Source organism: Durio zibethinus, chromosome 16 (assembly GCF_047325235.1).
Source record: "Durio zibethinus cultivar Kanyao isolate XHJ-2024 chromosome 16, ASM4732523v1, whole genome shotgun sequence".
Taxonomy (NCBI): domain Eukaryota; kingdom Viridiplantae; phylum Streptophyta; class Magnoliopsida; order Malvales; family Malvaceae; genus Durio; species Durio zibethinus.
In genome coordinates, this window is record NC_143177.1 from 20,422,175 (window position 1) to 20,438,785 (window position 16,611).

The following is a 16,611-nucleotide window of genomic DNA, read 5'->3' on the forward strand; positions in this document are numbered from 1 at the left end:
CGTCAATCTCGTTTATTTATTAAGTTATTACAATTTAACTGAAAATACAAATTTTTTTAATTTCTTAAAATCAGTTCAAATTAAGTTGAATTTAAAAAAAAAAAAAAAGAAGGAAATTTCTGTTCGTTTCGTAGGCAAATTCTTTCCCCACGGTGCAAGAACTGCACTAAAAAGTCAACAGTCAGAGGTCAATTATTTCGGAATTGATGGATTTAATTTATTTTTTTGATAATTTATTATAATAATTTTTATTATCATTTTTTTTATTTAATTATGAAAATTTAAACAAACAAACAAACAGACAAAAGTCATGCCTGCGTTGGCAATTTAACAAAAAGCAGTAGAATTATTATTGTTTCTTTTTTAATTAAATAATTATTATTTTGCAAAATATTTTATTGTAAAAAATAGTGGAGCTATCAGTTGTTGAATAAAATAAAATAAAAATGAAAAAAAAAGGTGGGCTTGTATTTCTTTCCTGACATATAATGAAATGAGCCCGAAAAGGCCGGGCCTTCACCTTAGGTTGTAATCGACGACGAATCCGCTAAACTCAACCTAACTCATTCTGGCAGCGGCACGATCCGCCGCCTTAGCCGCCGACCTCCTCCCTCTTCCTATTAGTCTCAATTTTCACTCCAATTCCAATTTCCATTCTTTTAAACCCTTTCTACTGACCAAATTATTCACAAATTTCGGTTGCAGCCAATTTTTTAAACTAAAATTTGAAATTTGTATGCTGATCTTACAGATTAATCGTACGATTGACGTCTGATCGCAATTCGAGCTGCCATCATCATCATAATCTCCGGGTCATCTGCTACAGCTGGCTTGAGATTATAAGAAGAAACAAGGAAAAGAAATATTTTTTTGTATGTCTCCATCTGTACATTTCTTCTCCGTGATTGTGAAATTTGGTGGTGACAATTACGGAGCAGAAGCGCGTGAACGGATATGGAGGAGAGTGGGAATCTGTCGAGGAGTAGTAATAGTCCGTCAGTGAGAGTGTCGTCGTCGCCGCAGTCCAAGCAGTCGTTGAGGCGGCTGAGCTTGTGCTCGCAAATATTAACACACTCTTCCCCAATTGTGTTCCCAGAGAAACGTACTAAGAAGCTCAAGGATTCATCCAAGCGTGGCGAAGCCCCTGTCACGGATGATCAGCTTGATAAATCCAAGAGTGAAGAGCTTCGAATCGATATCGGAGGAGGGGATGAAAAATCTGATTTACTTGGTTATGTGGTTTACTCAGGGAAGCTCATTTTGGATAACAGAAAGAATGTCCACACTAATAGTAATTCCTCCGATGTAAAGCAGAATTCTTCTACTGATATTGCCAACCAAGAAGGAGTCGCTGCTAAACTCACTAGCAAGGCATTGGTTTGGGGTTCTCATGTCTTGCCTCTTGATGATGTCATCTCGGTAAACATTTAAACTCTGAAATTGACCATTTCAGTGAATAAGTTTTTTTTTTTTTTTTGGGGGGGGGGGGGGGGGTTTGGGACTTTGCAATCAGTGTATTCAGTTTCTTTATCTTGACAGGTATCCTACAATGTTGGTGTTAGACATTTCACTGTGCATTCTTACCCTCTAAGAAAGGGTTCTTGTGGCCTTTCCTGTTTTATTAAACCGAAGAGAAGTCGGAAAGATTTTCGTTTCTTGGCTTCTACTGCAGAAGAGGCAGTCCAATGGGTTGGTGGGTTTGCAGATCAGCAGTGTTTCATCAATTGTTTGCCTCACCCTTTAGTTTCTTCGAAGAAACAGGCTTCTTCTGAATTGTTTCCGATGGATACTCCTCCTGAGCTCGTTTTCAGGTGCAAGAATCCACCGAAAATGCTTGTTATATTGAATCCAAGGTCAGGTCGGGGTCGTTCTAGTAAAGTTTTCCATGGCATTGTGGAACCAATATTTAAGGTATGTGTATCTTTTATCTTGCCAATTTATATAGATTTTACTTCTGATTGTTCCACTTTGGAATAGGTTGTCCTTGATCGTAATTGCTGTTTTTACTTTGTAATTCTCTTCCTTTCCTCTAGATCTATCCATGAACAAAATCCCCAGTGCATTTTTTTTTAGTGAACTTGCATTGATATCTCTCTGTATCCTATGGTTGTGCATTTTAGGCTATTATTTCCTGCTTTAGGAACCAAAGCTGCTAGATTTAACTTTCCTTCAGATGAATCTAAATCTTGTCAATCCGTGGTTCAAATTATTCTTTAAGAACATAATATGAGCACTTCGACATAACTGCTTCAAGCCACTAACGTGCCTTGATTTGATTTTTCATGCCTTGCTTGTATGGGTAAAAGTTTGGTTAGGATAAAGTGGATTTTTTGAAGTGAAGATATGTTAGCATTCTTTGCTACAATTATAGAAGGTTGAATATATTATTATTAGATTGTCTTCAGCTTGCTTTGGAGCCTAATTATAGTATATATTTAAGGATCTCAATAGGTAGGGTATGGGTAGGGTAGAGTATTTCCCATCTCCATCCCTGAATTTTCATATTATACCCATCTTCGTACCCAAACTCAATGGGTATTTTAAATTTATCCCTATTCCCTTCCCCTCGAGTATTTAATAGGTACGGGTAATCCCCATACCCATAGCTTAAAAAAAAAAAAAAACTAAAAACTAAAATTTTTTTAAAACTTTTTTTTATTTTTATTTTGTATATTAAGGTAATTTTTTTATAAATATTTATTAGTATATATTTTTCAATAAAAATATATTAATTTTAATTAATAAAAAATAATAATTTCTATTATTTAAGAAAAAATATTTATATTAAATATGTATAAATATATATGTAGGGTACGGGTATGGGGTGGGTTTTATATTACCCATCCCCATCTCTGTACATAATAAAAATTTAAAATCATACTTATTTCCATCCCTATTCCCACAATGTAATACCAATCTCCATCTCCATCGAGTTTCCTGTTGGGTATGGGTAAAATTGACATCCCTATATGTATTGTTGATAAATTGCTAAAATTTTAGGATTTTCATGTTTAGTTAGAGTGTTTAAATGTTTGTATAGTTTTTGAAAAGTCTAGAAAAAAAAAGAATAAGTCTGTGGGTATGTTTATTTTGTGTTTTTCCCTGCTGAATATCATGGATCCTCTGCATACGCAGCATTGCATGTAAGATTTTCCTTATAAGGATAGATATCATTGAAGTAAGATATATAAAGGCAGTATGGGTCATGTTCTAAATAATGTGTACTTTACTGATTTGTTTACCATTAAATGATCAAATATTACATTCTTTTGGATGATGATCTTTGTTTTGTTGTGTGCTTTATTTTTTCTGTAACTTCTTGCTTCTTTCCTTTGTAGTGGGATCTCTGCTTTCCGTTTCTTATGTTATTCTTGTATTATTGTCAAGAAGAAGCTATTTTAGAGTTTGGGCTTTACTGAGTTTCACATTGTATATGCAAACTGTGACAGCTTGCAGGGTTTAAATTGGAGGTAGTCAAAACAACATCTGCTGGCCATGCTAAAAAGCTGGCATCTACTGTTGATATCAGCACATGTCCTGATGGTAGTACTACTTTAATAAATTACTTATTATAGCTTTGCTTCTGTTTGTTTATGATTATCAGCATCTTCTCCATTAATATGAATTTAAGTCATCCTACTTCCCTTTTAGGAATAATATGCGTTGGTGGGGACGGGATTATCAATGAGGTTAGTTATTTCAAATTGAGTTAAATTCTCATTCTTATTTCCTTTTTTTTTAAGGTGTTTTCTACTTATATATTTATTTATTTTCTAAAGAATCTTTCGGTCCATTTGTTTTTTCATTTCTAACCATTTCAACACCATCAGTATTATTTGGCTACAGTGACAAGTGAAATTGCTCGTAAAATTACAAGTGAAATTGCTCGTAAAATTCTAGGGCAACTGGTATTCTGTCATGTCATCGTGTGATTCCTGAATCAATTTTTTGAGGGACTGGCCTTTATAACCTTCTATGATAGGATTGAGACATAATTGTAAGGAAGAGTAGTAACTATGTTCTGTATAAGTACATTGTAGTTGCCGTTTACTTGTTATACAAGTATATTCCTCCTGCTTATTTATGGTTTTAAAAAATTTAGAGTCGAAATCAACTTGGAATTTTATCTAACTTAACCTTGTAAAGGAAGAAAACTGCACTTTTTTCTATGTTATGCATCTTTTAGAATAGTTTTTGATATTGCAATATGAACCATCTTTGGTTTTCAAATTAATATGCTTAATGAAGGTCTTGGCTGATATAAACACTTGTCCTCTGAATGTAGAGAGGACTGATTCTCAATTGAGGCAGTATCTCTATCCATTGAAGTTTTTCCTGATCCTCAACATGGTCCAGAGTTTCATCTACTTTGAGCTTTCATCAGCCAAAAATTGGAAATTTGTTATCCCTTAACAGCACACAACCTTTGAAATTGTTAGTTAGCAATCCTTATCCCATCAATAGGGAATGGATACATAGGATTCTTTTATGGTATTTAGAATTGGGCAAAGTCAAATTTTATGTTATATTATTGTCTATTATATCCTTTTTTCTTTGCTGTGTCCCATGTCCATTTTAATGTCCCCGTTACTCCCCCTTTTTCCACTTCATAAAATAGCCAACTTTCTATACACAATTTTAATTTATCCTATGAAGTTTGTTTTTCAACTTATACTACTTTATGATCATGTAATGCTCTAGAATGTCTCTTGTATCTCTTTGAATAAGAAAGATCTTCCATGCTTATGCTCTTATAATAGTTACAACATATCACCTGGAAACCTTGTACGAATTTGTACCGCATACTTGATGTTTCGTTTTCTCCCCTTCACTAAAGTTTTGTCTGTTTATTTAGTTATGTCCTATTTATCATACAGGATTCTGATATTAAGTTTATTATCAGCTTTGAGATAAGTTCATTGTTAATAGTGCATAAACCATCAGATTTTCGATCATCATTGTAGGGGACTGTGTGAGGATTTTATGGTACTGGATAGTCATTCAATTGCTTTGTTGAAAGCATTGTAATAGAATATAAAGCTTCCTTGTTCTTAGAATGGGGTTGTGTTCTATTAGTCTGCTGGTATTTCTGTTTATTAAGCTGGTTACTTCATCTTGGTAATTTTGTAGGTTCTAAATGGTCTGCTTAGTAGAGACAATCAGAAAGAAGGAATTTCTATACCCATTGGAATTATACCGGCTGGTTCTGATAATTCACTGGTTTGGACTGTTCTTGGAGTTAGAGATCCAGTCTCTGCTGCTATTTCTATTGTGAAGGTAATGCTGCTTAGTAAATTCAAGATGAGATTGGCTTTACTTAGGTGGTTATTCTGTTACTGCCTTTATAGATTAATTTTCTAAACTATTTTGAAACATGGGTCTGAAGTTGGTAGTAACACCTTGATGACCCTAACACATTGCGTAAAACGTTTGGCAGAAATGTCTTCATTCTGTTGCATCTCTATTGGTGGAAAAATGCTCTTTTTTAATAACTCTCGCTATAAGGAAATGAGTGACATGAATACCCCATTTTTCTTTTTATAAATACATTAAATATCTACTGGTCTCTCTGTTGCCTACTATTGAGGTTTTCTCTTGTTGGTTTCAGGGAGGTCTTACTGCTACAGATGTTTTTGCTGTTGAATGGATTCAGACTGGTGTTATTCACTTTGGGATGACAGTCTCCTATTATGGTTTTGTCAGTGATGGTATGTACTGGTCACATGATGATTTATCCTGACTAATAAAATAGAAGTCAGTTTCTATATTCAATCAACCTCTGTTCTCTTCTTACAATTATCTTTTTTTTTTTAATTTGTTTGAAATGTAGCCTATATATGCTTTGATGCTTCATAACTTGCCACCTCAATGTGTGGCCAAATTCCTAGCTATGATGCCTGACTTTCGAGTGTGAGTTGCACTTATGACCATGATTTGTCCTTTTAGAATGATTTGAGCATTCATCCTCATATGTTGATGTAATTAGTCAATAATATAGTTGAAGGGTGACTGGTTTTTGTTTCACATTTCCCCTTGTCAAGAAAAAGCTATCTTCTGTACCCCATCCTTTTCTGTTTTCCCATTATAAGTTTGTATCTATAATAGAAATCACTTGTCAGAATTACTACTAGAGTAGCCATCGTCTATTGTTTGCAGCTTTTGTTTGAACCTTTCCGTTTAAGTTGCCTATTTTAGGTTGAGACACCTGGTTCTCCTTTAATATTCTCTGTAATCCTGAATTAGAATAGTTTCATTCATTTATTTGTGTCAGATATTCCATGTACACTAAATTTGGATTCTGATATCTGTCTGGCTTAGATATTTATTATTAACAACAATTATCATCAGGACAATGCTTGATTTGAAGTCTAATTGGTAATGGTTAAATAACAATTCAATGACTGGATACAAAGATGGTGAATGAGGGTGTCAGTTTGCTAATTTTGTATGAGAAGCTTGTATGCTTTTCATCTCTTAGTTTGATTAATTAATAGACCAATCCATGAATGTGAATACAATCAAGGAACATTAGATTCAAATAAGGCATACATGATTTTCTATGTATAGAATGATTGAGTGAAACACTATCTTTTATGAGTGTATATGATGATGTGTGCATAAAATAATTCCCCCATCTTTTATTGTCTCTTAGTGTGGAAATTGTAATTTTATTTTTGTATCTTTTCTTACACGTTGCAGTCTTAGAACTTTCTGAGAAATATCAGAAAGGATTTGGTCCTCTAAGATATTTTGTTGCTGGGTTCCTCAAATTTTTGTGTTTGCCAAAATACGATTATGAAGTGGAGTACCTTCCAGCAGCAAAAGAGGATCGAGAGGTAGTTGACATGTCAGACCTTTACACAGACATTATGGGGAGGTCAAAGACGGATGGCATTCCCAGAGCCTCTAGTTTATCTAGTATTGATTCAATAATGACTCCTAGTCGAATGTCTGGAGGTGAGATGGACACATTTAGTAGCTCTAATGCCAGAACTGAACCATCTGAGTATGTGCGAGGCCTTGATCCTAAGACTAAACGGTTGTCATCTGGAAGAAACAATGTAACTACTGAGCCTGAAGTTATTCATCCTCAGTTACCATTCTCAACGACTCCAAATTGGCCAAGGACCAGATCAAAATCAAGAACAGATAAAGGATGGAGTGGAGTGACTGCAGCAAATGATCCTTCTAGATGTTCTTGGGGTAATGCTGCAACAAATGATAGAGAGGATATATCTTCCACATTGTCTGATCCAGGTCCAATTTGGGATGCTGAACCAAAGTGGGACACTGAGGCTAATTGGGATGTGGAAAATCCAATCGAGTTACCAGGGCCATCAGATGATATTGAGTCAGGAATAAAGGAAGTTGTTCCAAGATTCGAAGATAAATGGGTTGTGACCAAGGGGCCATTTCTTGGCATCATTGTGTGCAACCATGCATGCAGAACCGTGCAGAGTTCTCAGGTGGTGGCTCCAAGTGCTGAACATGATGACAACACCATGGATATGCTCTTAGTTCACGGTATTGGGCGGTTGAGGTTGATGAGATTTTTCTTGCTTCTACAGATGGGTAAACACCTTTCACTGCCATATGTTGAATATGTCAAGGTATGAGCATCAATTTTCCTTTAGTCGATAAACAATCTTGTATTTCAAATATAGCAACTTGATTGTTGAGCCCATAAAAGTCCATCCAAGTTCAAGATTGTTGTTAAAATTGTCAGTGCAGCTGGATTAGCTGCATGTGATGAATTGATTGGTGCTGGTTTGAACATGTGTTTTGCAGTTAGTGTACTGTTTCTTACATAGGGATAGTTGCCCCATTCACTTCAATTTGTTATGGGATTTATAATGGGTGTTTTGCAGATTTTTAATCCAACTGTCGGATCAGTGAACTGGTTCCTATATGCATAAATATCTACACATGATTTAAACCATCTAACAGTAGCTTCCATTGAAATGCAGGTGAAATCATTTAAGATTAAGCCTGGGAAACACACGCATAATGGTTGTGGGATTGATGGTGAGCTTTTTCCCCTCAATGGACAAGTAGTATCATCTTTGCTTCCAGAACAGTGCAGACTAATTGGTCGCTTCCCTAGCCGTCATGTATAATGACCAAGAGATGATGTTTTTGAATTTTTCTGTTTGTCATGTCTTGGATGTGAATGCTCTCTTTTATACTCGTGGCTGTGGAATATGCAGAGTATCCTTATACAAAACAAAAATATCTTCTGTTATATTTTTCACGTTAACCCCCTTCCAGTTTGTTCCATTACATACATGAGGGTTCTGTAAATTTTGTTGGGTTTATGTATCTGTTTTCTGCTGCTTGTTTATTTGCTTTTCTACTCCTCTTTGGTATATATGCGCTTTTCTCTTGTTTGTTTCTATGTGAGAGTTGCTAAATGTATTGAAAATTTACCTTTTTGTTCCTTTGAAATTTCTTTATAAGATATCTTCTGGATCTGAGATATTTACAAAAGAATGTCTTGTCCTTTTATCTTCTCTATTTTCTCAGTTCTGTTTCTGTCTTTCTCCATCACTGCTTCATATCCCATTGAATGAAAAGCATCCAAGTGTGCCATGATGTAGAAGTTCTACAAAGAAGGGAAGGCGATCACTGAGCAAATCGCAATCATTCCTTCTTTTACTAACGTAAGCTCTATTAAAGATGGTGCATGTATAGGATGATTTTTATTGCAGGTTGCAAAGGGGTTGATTTGAATTCAGATTGTATTGGTTCGGATTTCCGTTAGTTTCAAGCAATTTTAAATTTAATTTATTAGATATTAGATGTAATCCTTTTAACATGATTTTGGTTTGAATTATGATGGAATCTCATATTTTTGGATTTGATTTTTGACTATTTGTGCAATTCAGATTTGGGTGGATTCAAGTTCAGGTTTTTTTCCGAAGGGTTTTCAGCTTAAGTTGTTTTGCTTCCTCTAAAAAGTTGTAGAATTTTAGCGTGGTTAGAACTTGGAAAAGAAAAAAATGGAGCCTTTGTCCCTGTCTGGTGGTGGCTGGGGATGATTGGTTGGCGCGATTTTTGATTGTCTTTGATAGGCTGGCTTGGGTTTTTGCTATCCATAAAGATTGGATTGGAGAGTGGGCCAGGTTGCCTTCTCCACCTCTCATAACTCATCCCCTACCCTTGTTGCCCCAAGTATTTGTGGACAAAGCATCTTTTTCGATCTCAAAACGCTGCCGTGAAAAAACAAAAATAAGTAGGAGCTCTTGCAAAACAAAGATTAATAAATTGTGTTCTTAGGATCTCTATTTTTTCTTAAAGGCAGATAAATGAAAATTTTTTAATGCAAAAAGGTTTAAGTTTAGGGGATAATTGAAAAGAAAATTTTGCAAGTAAACAGATCAAATTTTAATTTTACTAAAGATTGTTTGTTTGTAATATTTGAATTATGAATATATTTATTTAAATAAAATTTAAAGAGTTGTTTGTTTGTTATATCTCATCTTTTGAAGTTAATCAATTGAAGGGTAAGTAATACATTAATTAATAGAATCATAATTTAAATGTTATATTAGAGATTTTTAAAATTTAAATATACATTAAATATTTTATTATAATTTAAAAATTATTCATAACATTAATTTTTGGATGAATCAACTTGCCTAAACTCATTCAATTTCTATCTATCTTTACATGCAAAAAATTTTTCTTTTAAATTTTTTTATATGCATTTGATTCGTGAATTCTTAAATATTTAAAGAAAAAGGAATTCTAGGGAAAATAATATTGAAGAGTAATGTGTAATTCTTGGATTTTATTAATTTACGAAATGTAAAATTTGTGTTTGATTTAGAGAAATGTAATATTACCTAATAAAATTTTTTATTATATTTTTTTTTGTGATACATGAATAATACATGACATGTGAATAACATGTCATTTTCGTTGAAATTAAAAATTTTTGAAAATTAATTTCTTTTCTTATTGTCAATAAAAATTGTATTTTTTTGTGTTAAAAATGTTATTTTTACTGAAATTTATAAAATTTTTTCATATTTTTAACAAAAATCACAATTTTATCATAAAAGCTTATCTTTATTGAAATTTGAAAATATTTTTTTATTTTAAACAAAAATTGTATTTTTTATTTTATAAATGTTGTTTTTATTAAATTCAAAAAAACTGTTTCATATATTTTTAACAAAAATCATATTTTTAATCTTAAAAACGTCACTATTGTCAAAACTATAAAAAGTAAAATATAATGTTATTTATACAATTTTAAAATGTGATTAAGGGAGAGCAAGTAAGAAAAAAATTTACTTTCTTTTTAAAGCCTAAAAAATTATGTTCTTCAACCAAACAATAAAATCAAATTATAAATAATAAAATTGTAAAAAAAAAAAATCTTAATTTCCCAAACCAACTTCACCTCAGCTTTTAATCTTTTTCATTGGTGTCAAACAAATCTATAATGTGGTGGCAGTGTTCCACACTACTCCCATCTATCCATGAGACCTTTCAATTATTGCAAAACATAATCGATTTTTTATGTAAAATTTATACCATTACTATTATTAATACAAGTTGGATTAATCAGATTGTAAAGGAGAAAGAGAGCTAATACATCATAGTACAAAATAAAAATTTAATGATCAATAAATTAATACAATGATAAGTAAAATTATGGAGTTTTAAATTTTATTGACCAAATTAAAAATTTATCACAATAGATGTTAGCTTAAGTGATAACGGAATTTGTTTTTCTTTTGATTATTTCAAATTCGTATTAAATGAGATATTATAAATTTTTTTTTTTCATAAATTTACTAATATATGATGTAAGTAAACTAGAAAAAAATGTATTAATTGAAGTCTAAGAGTCACTTATCGTTCAATAAAAAAAAATATAATTTATTATTTAATATAATAAAAAGACACATGATAATTTTTTAATTCATTTGTAAAATTTAAAAAAATTTCATTTACTATGTATAAAATGATAATTTTTATATATTTGAACTTTATATGATTTTAATAATAATTATTATTTTTATAAAGGAAAATATTAAAGTGTCTAATAACTGTAATTAAAATGATATTTAAGAAAAAATAATAATTAATACACTAGTTTTTAAAAATTATGAAAAAATAGGTTAAATATAAAATTTTTAAATTATATTTATATTAATGAAGTTTATACATATAATTTTTTAAAAAATTTTTTAAAAAACCTCTTAGTTTTATATTTAATCCACAATCTTTAAACGTTAACTTCAATATCATATTAATTAATTCAAAGACATATCAAACATACGTACCAATTTTTTCTTTTATAAATATAAGAACGGAAGACATTTTAACATTTTTAACTAAAAAAATTATTAATTTTTAAATTAATTAGCATGCTATTGAAGTCTATATTTAAAAATTATAAATTCAAAAAAATTTAAATATATAAAATTTTTTAATTAAGTATTTTTTAATAAGTACATAGTAGATTTAAAAATTAAAAAAAAAAAAAAACATTTTTAACTAAAAGGAGAAAAACAAGAAAAGCTGATAGAATCCAGGGAAGACTACAACAGACAAAGAAATGAAGTAGAAGGTCTGGCACATCTGCGCTTCACATTTTTTTCCTTACCAAACAGAACATAATTTAAGAAGGTAAAAGGCTCCACGCTCCCTCTATCTAACAGTTAGCTGGGTTTCCATACGTGGATTCAGCCACTACAAAAACTCATTCCGACACGCATATCTGTCACCGGGGATTCGGTCGTACAAGCTTGCATTAGAAAACCCCCAACGGCCCAGGAAAGTAAAAGAAAAAACAGACATGACTACGAGTACGGCCACTTTGGCTCTCTCGTCGACAGCGCTCGCTTATTGTTTGATCACTCGTTCGAGTGGAAGATCATCTCCGGTAAACAAAACGACCATGATGACGTTGAAATCAGCGTCGTTTCCTTCCACTTTAACGGCCCTCAATGTTACTACAAAGGCATGGAGGACCATTTCCTGCCAAGCTGTCTCCGCCGCTTCCGTGGACAAGGACGAGAAAGACGCGTCGGTTTCGGGATCGGCCGAAGCCGAGGAGGCTAAAATTGGGGCCAGGATTAGGGTGAAGGTGCCGCTCAAAGTGTATCACGTGCCTCGCGTCCCGGAGGTGGACCTGACCGGTATGGAAGGAGTGATTAAACAATACGTGGGGCTGTGGAAAGGGAAACGGATTTCAGCTAATCTTCCTTACAAGGTGGATTTCATTAAGGAAATTGAAGGCCGGGGACCTGTCAAGTTCTTTGCCCATCTTAAAGAGGACGAATTGGAATTTCTTGATTAGAATCCTCCAGGCAAAATACTTTCTTTGTCTTATATCTCTATGCTGTCTTTCTTAAAACTAAAAACCAATAATTGCTCACTGTTGTATGTAATTTTTACCTTTACCTTTCAGTTCTACCTGGGAATGGTTTTGTTTATTAATTGGTAGCATTGAAGTTTTATTGCTTATTTGTGTATTTGCTTTGTACCTTTTTCCGCCTTCCAAGTGTTGTGGATGAATAGATATACTAGCATGGTATCATAACTACCCTTAGAATTTGTTCTTATACTGATATGATAATATTAACTACTATTAGATGCTTTCTCCTTTGTGGGAATCCAGGCAAAATGGGCTCCCTTTTCTAATTTCACTTAAATTTCTATTAGTAACCTGTCATGATACCAAAGCTGAATTTTCTAGCCCTTTTGAGGGCTCAGGTGGGCTTCTGTCATTCAATTTATATTAGTTTTCAGTTTTTGTGTGCTCTGTTGCAGTTGGTTGAGTCAAGAATGGTAACTAGGTTTACTTTGATTTGTTCTGTTTATGCTCTCAAACACTAGACTATAAATGAATCCCATGAACTTGGTTTGGTGGTGAGGCTGTCGTTTAGCATTAATGAAAAACACTAAAAGAGTCACCGCTTTTTCTGTGCAAAAGTTGGTCCTCTGTCGATTAGCGTTGTTGAAGATTATTAGTGCTAATCATCCCACAAAACAACCCTGACAGGTTTAATACATATTAACAGGCAAGATGATGCTGAAGATGATTAGTTGAATTTCACTTTATTTACGGCAATGGCGAATTAAGGAAAAGACTACTTGTTGCTATCACAAAAGTGCTTGCCTAGCTGATAAAGAAAGAAAATGTTTTTCGGAGTTTGGTCCAGGTGAATGATTTAGAAACTGGATTTATATTCTAAATTCAGCATTTTCTTACTTGACAATTTTACATGGCATCTCCATTTGGTTTCTTGCCTAAAGTTTCTATTTTTATGGTGCATAATAATAACATGTGTTGGTGATAAAAATAAGAATCGTGCTATCATTAAATAGTGTCCTAAAACTGAGTTTTCTCAGAAACTATCATTGCTATTATGTTAGAAATAGATGTGTTGTTATGTCCATTCATATTGTTCAATACTTGGTATCCTTTCTGCAGACTTATCTAGGTAATTGTATTTCAAACTATATCACTTTGGTCATCATTTTTTCATTACATTGGCATATGTCTGTAACATCATCTTTTAATGAGCTATAAAGCATGACTCTATAAATTATATCTTTCATGTTGCATGTCTGCAGATGCTTTTTCTTTCACTTTGTTAAAGATGAAACTGGCTTTGCAAGTTAGATTTGGAAGATGCAACTAAGTTTTAATTTTGTGAAAACATTTCATTCCTGAATTTATGGCCACAGAGCCACCCTACTTTCTGGACCTAATTCTCCTTCTGTTTTAATATTTGTCTAAGGTAAAGCACTAATGAACCACACTGACTTCAATCCCACCTAATACAAAAGAAAATAGGGGTTGTCTTGAGCTTAATATTATTTCATGAATGCACTCAATGTGATTCATTGCTTTTCTACGGCTATGAATTCTTACGTGGAAGCCTCGCTGTTTTCAGAAAGCTTCTATTTAGTTAAAGCTTGGTTGAGTGTTTCTTTAGTTTGCTAGAGATAGGGCTTTTATCTCAAACAAAAAGAAGGGAGCAGTAGGGTTGCTTGTAAAACCAGTCTTCAGTTTTTGCTTCTTTTTTTTCCCAGGAAGCTCTTTTGGACTTGGAGTTTTTTAGGTGAATTCACCATATACTCAAAGTTGGCTTTCTTTATTGCCTAGTTTGAATATGGTCCTTTGATTATTTTTGTTACCATGCTGGATTTTACAACGGTTAAAGTGTGCACTTCATTTATTGTTGTAAGGAGTTAATGCTGTGACCCATAATGACAGTTTATATTACAACTATTTTTGGTCTGTACGTTCCTGTTACATTTATATTAGCTCTGAAGTTGGATTGTGGTTCTGATGGTTACGTTGAGAGGTAAGTAACCAGTCAGTTTGGCATAATGCTATTTGATTATTGGAACAGATGGTTGCTTTTCCATACTGATGTCTTTGACGTGGTTCCTCATGCAATGGAAATCTGAGTAGTCCATTGCAATGCAACAGTGGAATATGCTGTATATGTACTTCTGAAGCATCCAATTTATACACGTGACCAATTGAGCACTGTGTTTCCAGTGACATTGGCAAGTAAGGTAGGAAATAAAGTGTAAGCTTCCCTGTCTATATGTATTAAGGTCAAGTCTCAAAGTTCTTCTTTGCATGTAAAACTATATATTTGATTTCAATCATCACATACCTCTCTCTCTCTCTCTCTCTCTCTCTCTCTCTCTCTCTCTCTCTCTCTTCCTTCCTTCCATTGGCCCCTTTTGCCACAAACGGATCCGAATTTTGTGCTTTTCAAGCCCTGCTGATTGCATCTTCTGCATTACTGCATTGATAAAAGTAACAGTCAAGGGAAATCTTGATTATCATAATTGTTTTAAGTCTTGCATCACTATATCTTTTATGGTTCAATGCAATTGCACTTCTCTGGTATTTATGCGCGTTATTGCAGTATCAAATGAACGAAACAAGTGGATCCTAAGCCTCGATGACTTGCTATCCGTTGCAATGATCCAATATGGGCACCAGCGGGCTCCTTGCCACTGAACTCGTAAGATTAAGCATTAGCATTCTAAAGAAAAACAAAAGTCTGACGCCGGTGGACTTTTGCAATCATTGCCTTTATTATATTATTATTGAGTTGGTGCAGTTGCAGGTTGATCACAAATGCATTCCATCTTTTACCTTCTTATTTCTAAATTCATTCTCTTTCATCAAATGGATTTCTGGCTCCACCTTTGTATAATCTCCAATCATTGCCACTGTTGTCATGACATTGCTATAGTTATAACCCAAAATGCAAGGGTTTTTTGGTTTATTTTTAAATCCCCACCATCATTTTGGAAGCCATTTCCATTAATGAAATTAGTGAATTACTCTAATAAAAATGGGCATTTGGAGTAGTTGTGATATTAATATTTTATGTGGGTTTAAGAGAAAAAAAAAAGGAAAAGAAAAGAAAAGCTGGTTGAATAAATGCATTTGATTTCTTAATGATATATTTAGTAGTTGAAGTAGGTCATTCCTTTATCCTTCAAGTTTTGAACTTGAAATTGAAGGGAAAGAACGTGTTGACTCAAGGTGGCACAAAAAAGAGGTTAAAAAAAGCAAGCCTGTCCAAAGCACCAAACATTTGGGAGGTCGATTGCATTGCTTTCACTGAATCGGATGATGCATTTTGTGATCGGATCCCTTCTCAAATGAAAGCTTAGACATTCACATTTGAGTAATCGTTTATCAAGTCATGCCAAAGTAACAATTTTGAATAAAAAAAATTAGAATGCCTACCAAGTCTCGACTATTTTATCATCAGTTTTTGTGTGTTGAGTTGAAGTGAGGGAGAGATCTGTCATCAATGTGCTTTTATGCAGATCGTGAAAGAGACAATGAGAAAATGCAGATCTATCATTTGGATGAGGTTGCTTAAAATACACCCTCAATATTACTGCATTTTGCAAATGCAATGCAGCCATACAATGATGGTTTGCTCTAACTACACAACATACCGACAAAAAAAAAAAAGGATAGTTTCGCACATGTAGCAATGTGACGTGTACAAAATAATGGTGTTAGGATACAATGAATTTATAATTTCACCATTCTTTGAAAAGAATGTGGAGAATACCGAATAAGCACTCTAATTTTATTGAAAATGAAAGTAAATTTAAGATAATTTATTACATAGAATTAAAGTTATGATTTTCATCGTAGTTAGAACTTTAACATTATAATTTTCTTGATTGGTTGCTGTAAATTATAAAAAAGTTTAAGTTGATTTATTTTAATAAGTTGAATAACAAATATTTCAGAAAACATTAATTTAATTATACTAACAATTGATTTTTACACTTAGTGAGTATAATTACAATGAGAAAAAAAGTTTATTATCTTAATTTCATATAATAAAAATCAGAAGCTTATTTTTCTAAAGTTTGGAAGCTTATTTGATTATTATTTAAAAAAAACTACTTGAATCTTGCAATTTTACAGGTTTTAATGTCATTATTTTATTTAATTTTATGTTAAATTTATTCAATTATAGTAGTCTTAATTTTGAAAATAGTGATTATCATCAAATATTGTCATTAAAATTTATATATAAAAAAAAAAAACAAAGTTAGTCCTAACAAAGAAAAAATATTTTTTTTATT

At 32.7% G+C, this 16,611-nt stretch overlaps 2 protein-coding genes across 6 annotated transcripts; both read left to right on the top strand.

Moving 5' to 3' along the window:
• The first annotated feature begins 501 nt into the window (after positions 1-501).
• Positions 502-8,341, top strand: LOC111294578 (sphingoid long-chain bases kinase 1-like). Its single transcript, XM_022887973.2, has 8 exons — positions 502-1,419; positions 1,540-1,911; positions 3,450-3,543; positions 3,652-3,689; positions 5,131-5,277; positions 5,609-5,708; positions 6,700-7,610; positions 7,968-8,341. The coding sequence occupies exons 1-8, from the start codon at positions 955-957 to the stop codon at positions 8,115-8,117; spliced, it is 2,277 nt and encodes a 758-aa protein (XP_022743708.2). The 5' UTR covers positions 502-954; the 3' UTR covers positions 8,118-8,341.
• Positions 8,342-11,543: 3,202 nt separating this feature from the next.
• Positions 11,544-15,278, top strand: LOC111294650 (uncharacterized). 5 transcript variants are annotated; one of them, XR_016328666.1, is made up of 3 exons: positions 11,544-12,326; positions 13,041-14,550; positions 14,913-15,278. XR_016328666.1 is itself a non-coding variant. In XM_089745339.1 (2 exons), exon 1 carries the CDS (start codon positions 11,813-11,815, stop codon positions 12,314-12,316), a length of 504 nt encoding a protein of 167 aa, XP_089601465.1. In that variant the 5' UTR covers positions 11,544-11,812; the 3' UTR covers positions 12,317-12,326; positions 13,022-14,669. The 5 variants fall into 5 exon arrangements, 2 of the variants coding, with proteins under 2 accessions (XP_089601465.1, XP_089601464.1); XR_016328665.1 differs by lacking the exon at positions 14,913-15,278 and having other exon boundaries at positions 13,041-13,181; positions 14,059-14,669; XR_016328664.1 differs by lacking the exon at positions 14,913-15,278 and having other exon boundaries at positions 13,041-13,181; positions 14,382-14,669.
• Positions 15,279-16,611: the final 1,333 nt, after the last annotated feature.